The sequence below is a fragment of the Haliotis asinina genome, chromosome 3 (genome assembly GCF_037392515.1).
Source record: "Haliotis asinina isolate JCU_RB_2024 chromosome 3, JCU_Hal_asi_v2, whole genome shotgun sequence".
NCBI classification, from domain to species: Eukaryota; Metazoa; Mollusca; class Gastropoda; order Lepetellida; family Haliotidae; genus Haliotis; species Haliotis asinina.
Genome location: NC_090282.1, coordinates 39,178,670 through 39,199,235, shown reverse-complemented (window position 1 = coordinate 39,199,235; position 20,566 = coordinate 39,178,670). Strand labels below are relative to the sequence as shown.

General features: G+C 39.6%; 2 protein-coding genes across 2 annotated transcripts; both read left to right on the top strand.

The window, feature by feature from the left end:
* The first annotated feature begins 1,089 nt into the window (after positions 1–1,089).
* Positions 1,090–10,066, top strand: LOC137278878 (A disintegrin and metalloproteinase with thrombospondin motifs 9-like). Its single transcript, XM_067811380.1, has 5 exons — positions 1,090–1,411; positions 3,981–4,264; positions 5,201–5,356; positions 9,753–9,900; positions 10,011–10,066. The coding sequence occupies exons 1-5, from the start codon at positions 1,090–1,092 to the stop codon at positions 10,064–10,066; spliced, it is 966 nt and encodes a 321-aa protein (XP_067667481.1).
* Positions 10,067–14,422: 4,356 nt separating this feature from the next.
* LOC137278877 (A disintegrin and metalloproteinase with thrombospondin motifs 20-like) lies at positions 14,423–20,185 on the top strand. Its single transcript, XM_067811379.1, has 5 exons — positions 14,423–14,801; positions 16,497–16,777; positions 18,854–19,009; positions 19,894–20,038; positions 20,130–20,185. The coding sequence occupies exons 1-5, from the start codon at positions 14,423–14,425 to the stop codon at positions 20,183–20,185; spliced, it is 1,017 nt and encodes a 338-aa protein (XP_067667480.1).
* Positions 20,186–20,566: the final 381 nt, after the last annotated feature.

Sequence of the window (20,566 nt, the reverse complement as noted above, 5' to 3'; positions counted from 1 at the left end):
ATGATAAATATCCTAGAGTGAGTGAGTGAGTTAAAATTTCAAGTCACATCGTTACTAAAACAAGTGATGTATAAAGTCAGCGAAGGACAGTATAATTAACTAGAATATCACAGATGCAATGGTAAAACTAGTATGAAAATCTATAATGTCCTAACTATGAAAGACAATACAGTATTAAAACGCTATAGATCGCCATCAACTGATAAATATTTATAAAATATTTATGGAAATGGGAACATCACGAAAGCGAAGATCAGCTCCGTTCCGGTTCACTTGAATCATCACCATTAAATACACCAATACTTTTTTTCCCAATAAATGTGTTTTCACCATTGATGTTGGGATATTTTGATTATATGACAACCTCAGAGTTTTAGCGACATGAAGTTATTGATACAACCACAGGTGTGTCAAAACATAATTAATTCAGAGGAAAACCTCACTTAAGGCACGTTCCCACGTTGCTGATTGATGTATAATGAGCCAATAAGTACCTTAGCGTTAAGCGAAGTGAAAGCAACTATTCAAGTATTTCCAGACATGGAGCTATGAAACGTAGTTAATGACCTGGGTGTGTGAGCAGAGGTCATAACGGTTTCTAGGAGCATACCAAGTACACAAAAACTGGAAAATATAATTTGCATACGAATTTGTTTTTGTTTTCAGCATTACTGATTATTATTATTGACAAAGAATCAACCGCTGTTAGAGCTTGAGGCTAGTAGACAAGGCGTTATTGGATGTGAAAACCGGTTACTGGTACCAGGAAACCCAGTTCATTAGGCCATTCTTCCTTTGTGGTAATATTAATTCACTCTAATCACTTGGAGTACGCTAGTTTATGAATATCTGATGATTTGCTTCGAAATGTTTTACAGAAACTCCCTTGGTTAAAGTCAAAGTTGGAAACAGGAAAGGTTGGTACGTTCTGCGGTTTTATACTTAGCAAATTTGTCTGGTTTTATTGTTTAACCCTGAGAAACTGTGTAAAAAAGACAATGATATGGAATGTATTGCGAGAAAAACTGCTTCTCGAACTTCAATTTTTCAGTACCGAAACATCCCAGCAGACCTTCAAGACTGCTAGTGATGGCTCACGCAGATGTCCGTTGTCTATACGTGGGTCTCCTTCTGCTACGATCAACCGTCACAGGTGCGGGTGCTGGTTCTGGGGGTAGACGAACGTGCTATGAAAATCAGGGTTTTGTTGCTGACGTCGGTTCAGCCCATGCCGCGCATCTTGAATACAAGACTGGAGTTAGCAGATTTGAATGTGCCACATATTTTGCAAGCAAGCCCACATTTCAGTGGTTTATCTACAGCTCCGCTGACAACATGTGCATATCCAGTACGTGTTGGAAGATTCCAGTGCAGTCTTTGGGGGCATCTACCAACGTTTTCTATAGGAAAGGTAAAGGTTTGTTCGAATGTGCATCGAAATTTGTTCGAACTTTTCAACTCATTCGATATTTGTACTTGGTGTCTTTGAATCGAATTCTAAAGACATGTTTAACAATTGATTAACCTCGGTAGTTGTGGTAACCAAGGATCCATCATAATTAGTCGCCGAAGGTCTCATTCAACAAATGTATCGTGCCAAGTATTAAGTGAGTGTGAGTGAGTTTAGTTTTACGCCGCACTCAGCAACATTCCAGCTATATGGCGGCGGTCTGTAAATAATCGAGTGTTGCCAGACAATCCAGTGATCAACAGAACAAGCATCGATCTGCGCAAGTGGGAACCGATGACATGTACCAACCATGTCAGTGAGACTGATTACCCGATCCCGTTAGTCACCTCTTACGACAAGCACAGTCACCTTTTATGGCATGCATAGGTTGCTGAAGGCATTATTTACCCATAAGTGTCTCATACTATTTCTATTTTCTTGGCTGATAATAGGTGAATCTCCAAATCGTTATTAGTCAGTAGGTCAATTAATTGGTGTGCTTGTGTGTAGATTAGTGCTCTCGTTGCCGGCGCTTACATCCTCCGTTACATCATTGCTAGTTGACGTAAACAATTGCTTCAAATGTTTGAACCACTCACGTGTACTGATGTCATATTTAGTAGACTGTTTACCATTCAAGCCTTGAAGGATTGACCAAAACGTTTTAGAATTGATATATTTTTCTAGATTTATCTGTTTTTGTGTATAGTACCCTATTCCTCTCTGCCTACACTTGGCGTTATACAAGTTTCTAACAAAATGACACTCATCTAAGCCCTGTTTGTCTTTAAAAATTCTGAACTGATTTAATTTCCGGCAACGCTCAGCTTTTAAACACCTACATTCACTCTCAAACCATGGGCTGTTCTTACTAAAATATCTCTGTGTCAGTTTTCGTTTCACACCCGTTGTAGCTGACCACAAATCATCTACAGTATGTGCTATACTCTGGTTGATATCACTTAAGGCTGTGTTTAAACATTCATCGAGTAAGTCATGCACACTACCTGAGAACATTTTTTGTCTAAACTCACTCCAAACAATCATATAACTTTGTTTCGAATCATCTCTTCTTACTCATATTCCTGCTTGTGTGATGTAATTAATTTCATCGTGACTGGGAGGTGCGTGTGCTCTGTGAGCGAGACTGTATATTGAAGTCAGCACTAGACGAGAACAGACAAAAAAAAAATAAATAAAAAAAATAAATTACGCTGGCCCCCAATTGTCCCGATAAATGTAAAATCTTCAGTATTTTTGTCTGCTCCGCATTTCCCATTCATGATATGCATATTCAAAACAGCACATAATTCTAACAAAGATCGTCCAAATGAACTGGTAGTTTTGTCGACAAGACATGGGTGAGTTTTGTTTTGCGCCGCACTCAGCAATATTCCAGCTATGTGGCGGCGATCTGTAAATGATCGAATCTGCACCAGACAATCCAGTGATCAACAACATGAGCATCGATCTAGGCAATTGGGAACCGATGACATGTGTCAACCAAGTCATCGAGCCTGTCCACCCGATCCCGTTAGTCGCCTCTTACGACAAGCATAGTCGCCTTTTATGGCAATCATGGGTTATCAAAGGCGTATTCTACCCCGGGACATTAATGCTGAGGGTGGGCGGAGTTCCAGCTCACGTTGCCTCACGTTGCCTACGTTCCCTCACGTTGCCTACGAGCAGCATAATCCTGCTCGCGGTCGCCCCTAAACAGACAGTCGGAATACCGGACGCCACGTTTTTGACAATATATATGTAGAGGATACTAAACGACCTTCCGTGTAATACAATTTTTATTAAACGGGTTAATGATTTGGTATCAAACGAGCGAAAGCGAGTTTGATACTAAATCTTTAACGAGTTTAATGAAAATGGTATTTCACGGAAGCGAGTTTAGTATTCTGTTTATTACTCGCCAACATAAATTGACAGAAACTGCGGCGAAATTGCCTATAGTGTGAGGACACTCAGCTTTCAAGTAAAACAAGGTCTAGTAAAATCGCGACATCAACATTAGCATTGTGTCGTCACAACTTTGAACCATTTTGACGTTATAGGTCAAGCGGTATTACACTAGTGTAATAGTGAAGTGAAAATATTACGCTGCAGTATCTTCAACGGGCGAGTAATAAATATATATATGATGCAGAAAAAATAACGCTTACTTGTACAGTGATGACAGACACAGCCAAAGCCAGCCAAAAGGGATGACCAATAAAGGCATAAATATCATATACACTGGCTAATGGAAGTGACAAAGAGGAACAGGATGCACGTGGCTAACAGGACAATGTACGCTGCGATAGTGATAAAGATTAAGAATGCAAAATATATAATAAAGTCTCATATAACCTGACTATGTAGTTTTTGTTTTTAGAATTTTTTGGACGATGGCCTTCCTGAATTAGACCATGCAGTTGAAATAGATTTGTCTACGTGAATATACATGTAAATGTATGTATACAGACATCGAAGGCGGTATTCTAGCTTTTTTGGAGATTTGACATTAGAGATATATTTTCAGGACAACTTACTGTCCCACGATCCTGCTCTGAAGTAAAGGAAATTAACCCAACGGCTACCGATGGCGAGTACTGGATCTACCCAAGTGCCACAACATTTCTGGGTTGCCCCACCAAGATCTACTGTCATGACATGGCTTCAGAGTCTCCCAGGGAATACGTCAGTTTGACTGTTACCAACTCAGGGGAGTACCCAAATGTACAAGATTTGCTCTGTAGTGGTACCGAGACAAATATTGCTGGTCACGCTGCAACAAACTTCAGCAAAATCAGAGTTGATATAAAGGTACTGTTACAGGCACGCTCTGTCCATACTTTTCTACAACCATGCCAGCGACTTGTGACGATTCGTCTTATCCTACAGAATTCATTGAATATTGTACTAATGTCTTAAGTGTTCATCCGTTGTTTGTTCTGGCTGGTTAGTCGTGTCATCACCCAGGCTTCGGATACTGTCACTTTGGTGTATAAAGATATCTTCTCATCCACCTCACTTGCGCAGATATGGTAGCATATTCATACAGTTAGTTGTACTAATACAACTGTATAATTTGGTGTAATAGCATGTCCATACACTTAGGTGTAATATCACAGGTACACAAAAGGATGTCGTAACATATTCATATCACCATCACCCTTGAAGGTCCCGGGGTAGAATAGGTCTTCAGCAACCCATGCTTGCCACGTGCTTGTCGTAAGAGGCGACTAACGGGATCGGGTGGTCAGGCTTGCTGACTTGGTTGACACATATCATTGGTTCCCACTTGTGCAGATCGATGCTTGTGCTGTCGATCACTGGATTGTCTGGTCCAGACTCGATATATAGACCGTCGCGATATGTCTGGAATATTGCTGAGTGTGACGTAAAACTCAACTCACTCAATCACTCATACATTAATGCACAACAATATGTAAACCAATGGATATGCAACTACAACGCATTGTATGCACATGCTACTACAATGGTGCAAATAAGGGTATAACAACACAGCTTTGTATGCTAATTGTATAGATTTGCAACAACTTCGTTCAGTGTCCCAACGGAAGTATTGCTCCTTTTCTCTGTTGTTTTGCCACAGGAATCATAGGATTAACAAAGAAACAAACACACATATACATAAATAATACGTTTAAAAATTGAGCATGTTTAATACCTACCTAATAAATTTGTGAATGTTTACGATTGCAAGCTTACTTCATATTGGAACTGTTTTCTTACAAGGTGATGAAGGTGAACACAACAGACCACACCTTTGCTACTGGAACAGGAGCGTTTGGAGTAGCAAGTGATTGCTACTCTCAGGCAAACCTTGGCTGCGGCCCAAAGGGAACGTTTCATGTCAACACCAAGGGAACAGGCATGCTGATTGGTCCACAGGTAATCTTCTGACAACTCACACAACATCACACATGACTTGCAAGTATTCAGAAAATTTAAGTGTTTGCCATACAGAAAGAACCCCAGTCCCTTCGCTGACAGTTTCCAAAGTTCAGTATGAGTAGAAAAACAGTTATTGCCACTGAAGTATGCAGCCACGTTAAGAACAACCACATGGAAGACACTGTCCTTTGATTTTAAGTGGCAGGATTTATAAAAATACATGAAGTCTAAAGTTTAGTATCTGCAAGGGGAACCAGGTCTCAGACACTGACCATAATGTTGGTTTTCCGCCCTCAGGAATATTCCAGCTATATGACCATGGTTTGTAAATAATCGAAGTCTTGACCAGACGACCCCGTGATCCTACATCATTAACATCGATCTGTTAAATTGGGATACGATGATATCGTCAAAAACGTCAGTGACCCTTCACGTGGTCATACCATTAGTGGGGGCGGTGGGGTAGTCTAGTGGTTAAAGCGTTCGCTCGTCACGCCGAAGACCCGAGTTCGATTCCTCACATGGGTACAATGTGTGAAGCCCATTTGCTGGTCTCCCCCACCGTGATATTGCTAAAAGCGGCGTAAAACTAAACTCACCCACTCATTCATACCATTAGTTGTTTCTCACAACACCCATGAGTTCCTGTAAATCAAGTCTAACCCCGATTTCCACGGATCACCATTATTTTGTGTCATATTTTTCTTCAAACACCTGACCAATAATGCTAATAAAACCTGTCCAGTGAGTGAGTGAGTTAATATTTAACTTCATATCGGCAATATTTCAGCCATGTCGAACCGCCGCCATATGGCTGGAATATTGCAGACTGCGGCATAAAACAAAAGTCACTCAGCCATATCGTGACAAGAACGTGTTTGATATGGAAATGAAATATGTATATATCATAGAAACCTGTCGTCAAACAACTAGAATATCACACTTACAATTGAAACTAGTGTGGAAAGTTAAAACTAATGTCCCAATTTGGACAAAACTATTTAAAATACGGGCTATACATCAGCAACAACTGGAGGTAGACCATCATACTAGAGACAGAGAGCTTTTTGTGAAAGTAAAACTGTTAAACGTGACTTTTTACGAAAGCCTAATGCTGCCACTTTGGTAGCATAAAATATGTTTTCGAGTATTTTCTCGTTATTTCAAATATTTTTTCGCTGCTTCGATTAATTTCTCGTTACCTCGAGAATTTTCTCGTCGCTTCAAGTTTCAGTCAAAAACTTGAAATTTCGAATATTTTGTCGTTAGTTCAAGTTTCTTTCCAAAACTTGAAAATTCGAATATTTTCTCGTTGCTTCAATTTCCAGTCAAAAACTTGAAATTTCGAGTATTTCCTTGTTGCTTTAAGTTTCGGTCATAAACTTGAAATTTCGAATATTTCCTCGTTGCTTTAAGTTTCGGTCAAAAACTTGAAATTTCGAATATTTACTCGTTGCTTCAAGTTTCAGTCAAAACCTTGAAATTTCGAATATTTACTCGTTGCTCCGATTTTATTTTTCTTAATTTCTAAGCTTGGTGAAGCTGGCATGTATATTTTAGGAGATCTGCTCCGAACAAAATGACATCCTCATAGTCATGTGTCCATGGATACAGCAAAAAATAAAATTCATATCTGAGTATAACCATCAGATGGTACATCTGTAGATCATGCTTGATATGTGTGCCAAATTTGATGAAGCTAGCATGTATAGTTTAAGAAAATCTGCTCCGAACAACATGACATCCTCATATCCACAGCCTAAGTCACATTTGGGTGGAAACCGCAAAAGATTCCTATCTGGGTTTAAACCCCAAATGGCAAACCTATCTATCATGCTTTATACGTGTTCCAAGTCTAATGAAGTTATCACTAATAGTTTAGGAAATATGCTTCGGACGGTATCGACCCCAAAAGACAGACCACTTAAAACAACACAATTCATTTAATATTTTCATGAACACTGCTTCGCTAGATGTTGTATGTGGACACTGGAAGCATACCAGTTCGTACTGACATTAAGACCAAAATGGTATGCTTTTTGAGCAAATTGAGTTCAGTCAAATCCTCAACGTTATCTAATATATGGTATCATTTCATAGTTATTTCTTAGTTGCGATTCCCTCCCAAATGACAGACCTCCTGTAAGATAAACTCAATGAGTACACTAATTAGATCATCCATACTCTCCACCCCTATTCCAATAATGAGTTCACCCGAGGTCAGTACATAGTATAGTGAGTACAGTGAGTTAGACCAGTTTGTTCAATCTTGGAATTCAAGCAATACTCAATCATCAAAAGGATTTCATTTCACAATGTATGAAAATGCACTTATTCCAGAACCTCATCTTAAATTAACCTTACAAAGTAGAATTTCACTGACAAAATTTAGGACAACAAATCATAGGTTACCAATGGAAACAGGGCGCTGTCTGAATGGTTTGAAAGAAAGCCGACTTTGTAATCTTTGTAGTCAATCCATATGTGATGAATTCCATGTTTTACTAATATGCCCACCACTTGTCGAACAACGAATATCATTTTTAACAAAATAGTTCTGTGTGACTCCTTCTATCTCTATCGTTTTCTCATGAAATGTGATTATCAACCACTCACTCTCAAATTATCCAAATATATGAAACAATGTGCCTTTTCAAATGATATCATGTAAATATTTTTATTATATTTACTTAAACTTGTATGTTCTATGTTTCACCTTTTGTGTTTTTGAGAAAAGAATAAAAATTCTGATCACACGATGCCATTTAGGAAGTGATCAAATGCAACATATGCCATATTTGGGATTTCACTTCCTCAGTAAAGGACAAATTCTAGTACTTTTTTGGTTGAGTCCCATCCGGGATTCGAACCCGCACCCTCAGAGTGATGCACCTAATCGCCAGCACACAAAGTCAGTGAAATCCCAAATATGACATATGTTGAATAAAAATTCTGTTTTGCTCTTCTACCAGTCACTGCAGAGTATAGTAACAACACATTTCCATCTTTCTTAGTTTACGGGTAGTTAGAGTGAAAAGCAGTCGAGAACTGAGGTGTTTGAGAAGCTGAGAATGTTCTCAAACACTTCATTTTGTATCGTTGATGCAGTAGATCTTAATATAGAACTCATAATTCATTACATGAATTAAAAAAAAAAGTATAGTTTACATATTACGTATCTGGACCCATGTTATTATTATCATCTTAATTAAAGCCTTATGCAAACAACCCTAAAGTGTGTTGTTTTATGCGGTCTGTCTTTTGTGGGGTCTTCTTTATGGGAAGATACAGTGGTTGCAAGGATGCACATCCTCTCTATTGAACTGAAAGTTTGCTTTATGACCACTGAAGCTCGGGTGGTGTAGGATGTAGGGCGTAGAGTGTAGGGTGCAGGTTGTGTGTGACTATGAGAATGTCATCTTGCTCGGCGCAGATCTCCTAAAATATACATGCCAGCTTCATCAAGCTTAGAAATTAAGAAAAATGAAATCGGAGCAACGAGTAAATATTCGAAATTTCAAGTTTTTGACTGAAACTTGAAACGACGAGAAAATACTCGAAGCAACGAGAAATTAATCGAAGGAACGAAAAAATACTTGAAATAACGAGGAAATACTCGAAATTTCAAGTTTTTGAAAGAAACTTGAAATAACGAGAAAATTCTCGAGGTGACGAGAAATTAATGGAAGCAACGAAACAATATTTGAAATAACGAGAAAATACTCGAAACAACGAGTAAGTAATTGCAGTAACGAGAATTGTCTTTGAAAAATATATTTTATACTACAGAAGTCGCAGCATTAATGCATTAGGGTTTGGTAACTTTTGACTTTGACAAATAGCCTTTTCTGATTTCCATAATATCATGTTACTAGGTTTGTGTCATATATTGATGACTATGAGATTAACGCAATATTCCAGCTGTTAATATTCGATTTACAATTGAATGCTTGAAATCATGAGCAACGATCGCGCCACTGAAGCATGCAGTGTTGTCGTAGAATCGTCCTGTCGACAGAATGGTTAGGTTCCTGTAGGCCCAAATCATTGTAATGCTGAAGGCAATAAGCCTCATGCAACGGGACTTCAAAATACATGACGTAGACGCATATAAGGGAGATACAAAGGACCAAAAGAACGTTGAGCCACGGGTCTTTGTATTATATAATTTTAAGTGCGAATATTACATACCATTTGTGAACCATGACTCAGGAATAAGCGTTCTATCATTCATGGAATGGTTTGGTTCCAAGTTCCTATTTCATTTCATAGAATCAAATCATTCCCATATTTCCAACAAAAATACTAATTTTAAAATTGGAAGGAAGATAATACCACCGCCGATGCAATTCGTGCTTTGCAAGTGCAATTATGTGTACTAGCATTGTTTCAGCAAATGTGGACCCACTTTGGTTATGCCTCCCACACGCCCTCGGTGACAACATCTGAAGGCGGCGTGAAGATTGACATTCTCTGCGGTGGAGCGTGTGGCGGATGTAGCCCAGATGAACCAGTAACACTTTTTAAGAACTTTCAGGAAGGTACGTTCCTTGTGTGAGCAGCCTCTGTTATTAGATTCATCCTGTTTATCGGTTGTACATTCCTAAAACTGCACGTTTCAGTTACCTGCTTTCTTTCTTGTATATTGCAGTTGTTCCCCAAGAAAGTGCAGTTTCTGTAACCAAGAGCAGCTGCTGTGGACACTGAAGAACCGGTCACAAGAACGGAACCTCGTTGTCAACTATTTCATCAGAATGGAAACGGTCCACCAGACACTGGTGCAGATTACAGTGTGAATGTAAGCCGTGTGAGACAACTGAAAAGAGAGATGTCCCAGACTGGTAACTTGGGTAATTGTGTTTTGAACCCAAGTTCAGTGCTCTGTTAAATAACAGATATTTACTGGGATAATATAGATTTTAATTTGTGTAGTAAAAGCTGCACTAAGCGATATTCATTTTATAGCAAGGGTCATCCAGTCAAATCAGGGCCAGATAGACCAGTGTCTGTGACGATTAAGATATCACTCTTTTGACTTCACAGTGCACGTTTCAAGTGGGAACCTATCATTTGGAATGGGCACTTACTTTGCCCAAAAAATTGTGTTTTCCAATACTTCGAAATGATAGTCGAAAATGATAGTAAAAGTTAAGCCTGTCTCAGTTCTTAGTTTCAAGGTTTGTGTCACTCATGATGTAGATCACTGGATTGTCTGGTCCTGACTCGATAGTTTACAGCCGGATAACTGGAATATCGCCGAGACCAGAGTAAAAGCAAGCCAACTCACTCGCTCTGATTGTGTTCTTTTGCTCACATAAATAACACAATAACACATAACTCACCCTAGTTTTGTAAGTGAGTCGAGTGAAAGCTTACTTCAAGTAGTGTGGTGGAAGTATTTACGTAAGCTTCATCTGGTAGCCACTGCATCGGCAACTCGAAGGAGCTCTTGCCTTTGATTATCTGGATCATATTCTTGACTTTAGACATTTGCGTACGCGAATTAATGATTGATACATAATTTTGTCATTTTGTCATTCACTAGTGTCCTGTCCTAAAAAGACAGTATTTTAACAATGTATTTAAATACTTTGACCTTCAACCTTTTGAATGGTGTTGCTTCTTTGAATTTGGCGGATATTTTAGTTCGCGGTAGTAATTGTTATCATTTAGTGCCTTCCTTTAAGCATAGCTCTCATAAAAGTGTTCCCGTAAAGAGCATATATGAAATATGTATTGAGTACTTTGTCCTTGGTTGATATATCTTCCTTATTCTCTTCAAAAAAAAACGTTCTCATGTTGAAACTTACAAGGCTGAGTAAGTGTACGGCATTATTTCAATAATTTATCAATCAGGTGCAGCGACTCAGCGACTTACAGAAATTTCATTCGTATAGATAACATTGAATATTCCTGAAATTGATATTGACATTGTGAAGCTTCTGGTTGGGAGACTGACGATGACGATCTGACGTTCAACTTGTACCCCACCCCTTCTCTCTCTCTCTTTCTCTCTCTGTCTCTCTCTCTCTCGCTCTTTGGAAAAAAAGCCCGCAGACATAGATATATTACAGACAATTGATGACTGTTGATGCCATAGTTACTGGAAACATGTTTCTTTCCAGATTGACACGCTGACCAATTAATGACAATCCTACTAACAAGAGGGCAGTCAATCTGAAACGATAACTTTTACACGTTAGGCAAATGATGAGAATATAGTACCACCCAGGAACATCCCATGAAATAACAAAGAGATACTAATGACAATAAATTACACATGCTATGCGTTCCATAGATTCATGAGCAGTAGCAGTTTGACTCTCACTAGTGTCCCCTTTCACAATCACACAGAAAGTATTCTAGTTTTACTTTACTGTCCTCATCTCGACTTTTCTTTATTTTTATATCACGTTATAAACGTTTTCTTGGAGATTAAGGTAAGTTTAATACCCCATCATTCATATTTTATTTTGAGTACTCCTTATTATGCAATAGGCAATATCCTGAACCCGATGTTAAACTTTAAATCATGATGATATTCTATATATTATCGGAAACTTCAACTAAAATGCTTATGTTCACTTGTAAAATTATTGTTCATTGTATTGTTGTAATGTTGTAAGAAGGTTTGAACCCGGAAGAAATGTTTGCACTTACACCTGTGTAATTTGTAGTAAAAGTATGTTCGATCACCAAACTCTACTACTAATTGTTTCTGGCAGGGTTGGTAAGAATTCTAGTAGAAATATCCGTTATTATGCGAAGTAGAATATGTTGTAACTATTGTGTAGACTCAGGCAAGTTGGTATTAGAGAGAGTACGGTAGTGCGTAAATACAATGTTGCGAAGCATCTGCACTATGTGGATCATTTAATGTTTCATCATTTTAAGGTGAGTGAGTGAGTGAGGTGAGTTTTACGCCACACTCAGCAATATTACAGCTATATGGTGGCGGTCTGTAAATAATCAAGTCTGGACCAGACAATCCAGTCATCAACAACATGAGCATCTATCTGCGCAATTGGGAATCGATGACATGTGTCAACCAAGTCAGCGAGCCTGACCACCCGATCCCGTTAGTCGCCTCTTACGACAAGCATAGTCGCCTTTTATGGCAAGCATGGGTTGCTGAATCCCCATTCTACCCCGGATCTTCACGGGTCACATTTTAAGGTGATATCACCAATAGGAATCTAATGTGTTATCGTGCATTTTTGTGCTGTTGTCTGCTGTTCTCTGACTTTTGTTTAGTAAGGTATTTAATATATTATCCAGCATACGTTGATGTAAGTATAACGTATATGAAGGCAATATGTTCAGGTCAGTTATCTCAATACTGTAGCTCTTATATACATAAATGAAGCGAAATGTTTACTGAAAAATAATCTTCAATAAATGCTGCTGTTCTACTAAGATTAACAGTGAGCGAGTGAGTTAAAACATATCGTCACATCGGCGATATTTCACCCATATCGTGAAGAGAACAATTACTTTTATACATAATAATGAACGGTAAATTGTAAAAACCTGTCAACAAAGGGCAGAACAATAACTAAATAAATCGGCCATTGTGTTCCGAGAAATACCAACATGATTGGGTAAGCAACAGATGACGATGTCGCTCTGGCCTAAATAAATGTCATTATACAGTTCAATAATTTCTATTTATTTCTTTCTAAAGAAAGATATTTAATGGTCTGAATGCGTGAAAGAGAATATGAAAAGCTTTTGTGTTTTTCATATTTACGGTGTTTTTAGAATGTTTAAGCGGTGTTCATATGTCGCTAGCTTCTGTTAAAAATAGAGCTGTTATTGCGATTTCGCGACAATATTGTTTTGGATCCAATGACAGTGGCGCAAGCTACTGCTCCACCACACGTGGACCCATCTGTAGGGTTTGTATGTATTGTATTTACTACCTAACTGATTATATTCTTGTATATATTGTCATTTATGTGTTTCTGACATTTTAAATGTTGATGTTGTCAGTATTTTAAAACGCTTTAGTTAAGAGATGACTCATCGTACAGGATGTCAAGAGGTGAAGTTTTCACAGGTCCAGGACATGGCCTTAGACCTTGTCGGTGGATAGAATCTAAAGGTCTTTTGTTTTCTGGCTCCACCATATACGATGGAGACGCAATCAAGTTTTGAAGGGACCAATGATCGATAAAGTTGTAGAAGGGTACCTTCATCTCCTCCCCCTTAGAACTGGAAACGGCTTTCAACAAGTCAAGTGACTACATACATTTAGCTTTAAGGGATTTAATAAGTGGCAGGAACGTTAAATGTGAGACCCGAGAACCTGGCCCCCTTCGCAACTTTGATGGAAGTGTCCTTTAGAATGAATTAGGGATTTTTTGCCGTCACAAGCATAGTACCGATTAATATGTGAAGAAACCTGGAAAATAAATAAGGGAACACTTGAGCTTTCATGTCCTCCGTTTTTTCCCTCGGTACATTAATGGCGTATTATGAAACACTTCTTTCAGAATTCTCAGTACGAACTGTACGTTGTCCATCCAGCTGCTTTTGAAGATACAGTTTAAATCTAACGGACAAGTTGACACTTAGGTTAAAACATTATTATACAACATTCGGTACTGTGTGAACAACGATGATTTCAGCTGTGTTAGTTTGAAGAGTCGGGTCATGTTTTCTGTATATCGTTTTTTAAATAGTCGTATTTGTCTGTTGCCTGGGACGGTGTTATTTATTCTTACCAAGGTAAGATTTGTGCCACTGATGACATACACTTTTACATTACGAACACTCCTCAGAAACAAACATATATAAAATAGATGAAGGCTTAAGAATAATGTTTCAGCTTCAGTCTTTGCATGGAAACATGTACAAACAAACACGACTGTTCTTATTTGTCCACGGGTTCAGCAAACAGACCCGACTAAACCTTTTCTGCATCCGTTTGCTGGTTATACTCATGGGAGCTCGAATTTTCATCGGGGTTGAGCAGATGAGCGCCGTGTAAACACATGTTTATGAGCTGGTGTAAAACCTGTAAAACACGGCCTTCATCAAAGGTGAATATGTTAAAAGGAAATGCCATATACAGAACCTCAGACAACAGCAGGGCTTCGTTCTGCAGACACGCTGCTGATGGCTTGCTTAGATGTCATTTGTCTTTACGTTGGTCTCCTGCTGGTACAATCAACCGTCACCAGAGCCACCTCAACCTGTGGGTTCAGACGAACGAGCTATGACAAACATGGTTTTGTTCTTGACATTAGTTCCGATGTTGTCGAGCTTCTGGAATCACATACTGTAGCTGGCTTATTTGAATGTGCCAGCTCCGTGGATAGAAGTCCCACATTTCAATGGTTTATCTACAATTCTGTGGATAACTTGTGCATATCAAGCACCTGTTGGGCAATACCAATGCAGTTTGTGGCGGAATCTAACAACGTCTTGTACAGAAAAGGTTAGTGGTTAAAATGATTTGTTTGTTCATTTCTACTGTGAACTGGTTTCTAAGAGTTTACGCGTCTATGTATAAATATCTATGTATAAATATCTATATACTACTCAAAGTTTGCTAAGGATCACATTTTGCATGTGACCAGAAACATCTCACTCTCAAATAGAATTTGCCATGGAAAAAAACCCCATGCAAATACATGTTTCACTGAAAGATGAACATTACCGGAAAAAGTCATTGACCATGACACGACAACTGTGATTAACGGTTATAGGACCGATGAGATGCCATTACAACTTGGCACCGTCTCATGTTTCCAGTACAAGTCTGGATGTATGCCCAGGAACGATTGTTCCACTCAAGACAGAGAACAATTTCGATAGAACAGTAACGACAGAACGGAAACCAGAAGCATGTTCCAAATGTGTTCCATTGAATTGAGGACTGGTGAACGGGCTGGATGCTCCATACGGACGATTGTCTCTTGCTCAAGGCTAAGCATCAACCACACTGGTACGTCCATGAGAATGAAGCCAGGACTAACTACACCATCAAACGGTCTCATGGACACATCCAGAATCTCATTCATGTTACGCATACCTGCCTCCGTACCGCTCAAAGCACATAGAGACCAGCCTTGATGGTACCCCCCAAACCATTAATGAGCCAGCTCCCAATCTGTCTTCTTTGACTACGTTATCATTAAATCGCTGTCCTGCTCTTCACAACACCAATCCACGTCGATCGGTGAAGTCCTGGACTCGTCTGTGAAGAGTACGGATGACCAATCACTGACTCTGCAACTGACATGATCTCTCTCGCACACTCCAAACGTAACTTGCCGATGACGACAGACTGGAGGGATGCGAGTGCATGCACTCCTTGACTAAAGACCATTACAAGACAATTACAGGTTATCTACGTGGAAAGGTTCACCCCAGTGGCATCCCGCAGGTTTTAGTGTAGCTGCCATCACGGTCATCATGCTGTTTTAGGGAACGTGCTCTAGCACTTACATGCCGCTGTGTGGCTGAACCATGAGTTTGATTCTGTTCCCAAAGCCTGCAGATCACGTTTCCACTTGCACAAAGGATGTTGGCAACTAGATGTTGTGTTGCCCAACTTTTAGCATCCTTACGCATCTCACTAATTCTTCCACTGTCAAAAGACGTCGTTATGGTTGATGGAACATTTCTGTCTTCAGTAGTTACAATAAACACTTGTTATGCTCTCATAAACTGGGAGCAATGTTGCAATGATAAGAAATCAGAACTGGTTATCGCGAATCACGTGCATATGGTGTCCGTCACAGTATGCCTGTCCTTGCTTTATGTGGTACTGTGGCTCTGGTGGGGTTACCAAATCATTGTGTACCAGATTTTAATCCACTATAACTTCATATCATAACTTCATATCAAAATCTTTAGCAAACTTTGAGAGGTATATTATCAAACAATGACAACTCATACTTGCCCTCATTTATCTCAGACAACATCAGTTGATAATTGAAACATCTTTTGTTTATCCGTTCTGGTAGAGTTGGAGCTGATGGTACGAAACACATATTGAGTTAGAATGTTATTGTAATGAAAAAATATCTATTAAATAGCACATTTTATTTAATGCACAGATAGTTAGATGCGCTTTATGATTAGTGTTCTGTTTGTCTATACGGCCCCATATCTGAAACTCTTCCAGGACCCCCTTCTATTCCACAATCCTGCTCTGAGGTGAAGGAAATGAACCCAACGTCTGCTGACGGCGAGTACTGGATCTACCCGAGTGCCTCAACATTTCTGGGTTGCCCAACCAAGATCTACTGTCATGACATGGCTTCAGAGTCTCCCAGGGAATACGTCAGTCTGACTGTCAACAACTCAGGGGAGTACCCAAATGTACAAGATCTGACTTGTCGTGGTTTCGAGAAGAACATTGCTGGTCATGTTACAAACTTCAGCAAAATCAGAGTTGATGTAAAGGTATTGTTGCAAGCACGCTCTACCCAGATTGTTCAGCAACCAGGCCATCAAAATGTCTTTCACGACATGTTCTTATCCACCTCATTTTTGGAGTTGTAGGAACATAACCATGAATCATTCAGAAATCCCATAGCCATATGCGACAATTCGTCACATCTGACGCAGTCCTTTTAATAAAAATGTATTTTTTGGTCTACTTGTCTTCAAGACTATTACCATTTATGTATGTGTCCTTTGTTTTCATTGTCGTAAGAGGCGACTAACGGGATCGGGTGGTCAGGCTCGCTGACTTGGTTGACGCGTGTCATCGGTTCCCAATTGCGCAGATCGATGCTCATGTTGTTGATCACTGGATTGTCTGGTCCAGACTCGATTATTTACAGACCGCCGCCATATAGCTGTAATATTGCTGAGTGCGGCGTAAAACAAAACTCACTCACTCACTCCTTTGTTTTCACTGAAAGTTTGACTTTTTGTCATCCAGGCTTCGGATACAGCCATACTGGTTTGCAATGATATGCTCATTCCAACCCATGTTCGTATTTGCTGTAGGATATCCATGCTATCAGTTGCAAGCTGGACAGTATAATCTACCAGGCCAAAGAAAGTTGTCACCAACCTCACGTGATTAACACATCGAAAGAAAGACGTATGTGCGATTTAGAATAGTTATTGTACAAACTGAAATCATTTTTTCAATAACTTGACAATAACTAATTCAACAACTGCATAAAAAGTCACACAATGAGAGAGTGAGACCCTACGCATCCATACACGTCAACCCACATCTCCCCGTTGACGTCGTCATTTGCGAATACATCCCAAGGAGTCTGCTCAGGTTTCTGTCGGTTCACTGTCTCAGCTGACTAGCACGATGATCCCAGAAATGTACAATGAGGTTCATATATGGACAACGAACCTGTCAAGGCAGTACGTTGACGTTAATAGTATCCAGGAATTCTCGAACAATTCTGTCGGTGTGAGGCCTTGCGTCGTTGTGCAGCAAAAGGACTCGTCTTGGCTGTTGTCCAATAATGGTACCACAAAAAGTCTCATCATTTCTTCGGATGATGTCCAGTCTTGTTTTTCACGGGGGCACAAATGCCAAACGGATAAACTTCTCGAACGCAATTGGACACCACTCGGTCTCCTCTACATCGAAAAACTCGAATCTTTTCTGATCAGATTGAACCGACTCAATTTCTAAAGGAGCACTCTAACCAAGTCATGTCGCTGCCAGTGACGCGTAGTTCATGTCCATTGCAGCCAGCTACCGATAGTCCTGTCTCATTGTAATTCTGTAAGTCTTGATAAATTTGTAGTGTTTTGGTTTTTTTCGTCATTACATGCTTGCTCTATCATGCATGTGCATTTGGACCAGGATCCTACAATTGCTCTTTTCACGTTTTGAAAAATGTACGATTCGTACGATGTTTCCGGACAGCTGTGATCGGGACCATGTAGCGTCCTGGCAAACGTTTTCTGCATTGTTCCCAACGTGCACCGGTGTTTTAATTTTTCACACAAATACTTTAAAGTGATAAGCTTGTTTTGCTTGGTAGTGTACGTGTAGTAGCATAACCATACTGTTATGCAAAACAGTATGCAAGCCCATGGATACGCCACTACATCTAATTGTATGGATATGCTACAAAGATAAAAATTGTTTGGGTTTGCTATATCTTGCAATGTGAACTTCTGCAATATCCACCTGTCAGCATTCAATGCAGCTTTAACCCTAACAGATATAATGCTCTTTCATCTGTTGTTTTGTTACAGACACCAGTGTATTGATAACATTCACTGAAAAATGTATACTTTTGGAGAGGAGGATGTCGAATACCTACCATTTGAGCTGGATACGCCTTCAACCGTGACGTCATATTATAAATTCATTGTCCCATTGTAGACACCAGTGTATTGATAACATTAACTGAAAAATGAAAAATGTTTCCTTTCGGAAAGGAGGATGTAGAATACCTACCATTTGAGCTGGGTACGACTTCAAAGGTGACGTCATATTATAAATTCATTGTCCCATTGTAGACATCTGTGGATGTGTTGTTTTCTTACAAGGTAATGGAGGTAAACACAACAGACCACACCTTTGCCACAGGAACAGGAGCGTTTGGAGTAGCAAGAGATTGCTACTCTCAGGCAAACCGTGGCTGCGGCCCAAAGGGAACGTTTCAAGTAAACACCAAGGGAACAGGCATGTTTATTGATCCACAGGTAAGCTTGTAAGAAAATGTTTTCAAATATTCAGAAACGTAATGTGCTTGCTTCTACTGAAACAACCACAACCCCTTACCTGACATTTCCCTTAGGGTGCAACCTCAAGGAAGACACTGTCCTTTGATAAACATTTCAAGGGGCAGAATTGGTAACGGTACACGGCGTCTGAAGTTTCGTGTCTACAAGGATAACCGTGTCTCAGTCACCAAGAGTTTTGTTTTGTTTCACGCATCAAACCTGTCTGCATTGGTTTTTCACTCCAAAGACTGTATTGCCTAAAGTGTGAAGACAGCCGTTAACTGCTTTTCTGAAAGTGAAGCCATACACGTTACTCACTGGTGAGGTTGACCTTGACGAACAGGCTTTCCGTATTTCCACAGATATGATTGAATATTATTTGGTTTGTCTAATATATTGATGAACGTAAGATAAAAGCCACGAAAGGCAGTTGGGTTCCTGTACACATGTAGCACCACGGTACTGAAGTCAATAATCTTCTTGCAAAGGCTTCCACAATAACCTTTTCTAGATCAATCATTTGGCTTTGTTAACTGAATCTTGTCAGTCTCACACTGGTCTTGTGTTCTCCACGCCTAGTCATGAACAGGAAAAATACAGAAACGTAATATCAAACAGTCTAAAATGATTTTCCTTAAGATCCTACAATGTCAAGTGCGAATATTAGACACCGCGTGTGAACCATGAATCGTAGGAATGTACTTTCTATCACTCACAGAATGGTTTGGATCCAGGATCCTATTTCATTTCCTGAATTGAAATCATTCCCACATTTTCTTACAAATACTAATTTTAAAATTAGAAACACCGCCGATGCATATCATGCTCTCAGATACCTGTTATATGTACAAATTATGTTTCAGCAAATGTGGACCCAATTTGGTTATGCCCCCCACACGCCCTCGGTGATAACATCTGAAAGTGGCGTGAAGATTGACATTCTCTGCGGTGGAGCGTGTGGCGGATGTAGACCAGAACCACTAACACTTTTTAAGAACTTTCAGGAAGGTACGTTCCTAGGGAGCAGCCTTTGTTTTGCAATTCATCCTGTTTATTGATTGTACTTTCCATATTTCACCTTGTTTCTTGTGCCTTTCAGTTACTGCCCAAGAACGTGCAGTTTCTGTAACCAAGGGCAACTGTTGTGGAAATTAAACATGACGGAGTTAGCAATATAATCGGCATCGGTAATCGGCACCATATCGGTACATTTATGATGCCGACAAAGGACATGAAAAGAAATGGATTATCATAGGTAACGATTTAACACTGGCATGCAACTTTGTGTAACAATGAACTGACGGTCGCCAACAACTGAAGGTAGATCACAAGACTTGGGACCACGGGGATTTGATGTCTGCATAGACCCTAGATATATTGATATCAACCCCGCAAATGATGAGGAACGTACCCTCTTGTCCTCTAAGGTGCCTGTCAGGTTTGGTGACCTTGACCTTTATATCAAGGTCACAAGGGGACTTAAACGTTTTACCATTGTCAGCGAGATATCTGAAGAACCGTTCACTGGATTTTCCT

Coding starts and splice junctions, on each gene's coding strand:
- LOC137278877 (XM_067811379.1), top strand. CDS start 14,423: ATGCCATATACAGAACCTCAGACAACAGCAGGGCTTCGTTCTGCAGAC. Junction 14,802..16,496: donor CAACGTCTTGTACAGAAAAG/GTTAGTGGTTAA, acceptor AAACTCTTCCAG/GACCCCCTTCTATTCCACAA. Junction 19,010..19,893: donor GCATGTTTATTGATCCACAG/GTAAGCTTGTAA, acceptor ATTATGTTTCAG/CAAATGTGGACCCAATTTGG.
- LOC137278878 (XM_067811380.1), top strand. CDS start 1,090: ATGGCTCACGCAGATGTCCGTTGTCTATACGTGGGTCTCCTTCTGCTA. Junction 1,412..3,980: donor CAACGTTTTCTATAGGAAAG/GTAAAGGTTTGT, acceptor ATATATTTTCAG/GACAACTTACTGTCCCACGA. Junction 5,357..9,752: donor GCATGCTGATTGGTCCACAG/GTAATCTTCTGA, acceptor GCATTGTTTCAG/CAAATGTGGACCCACTTTGG.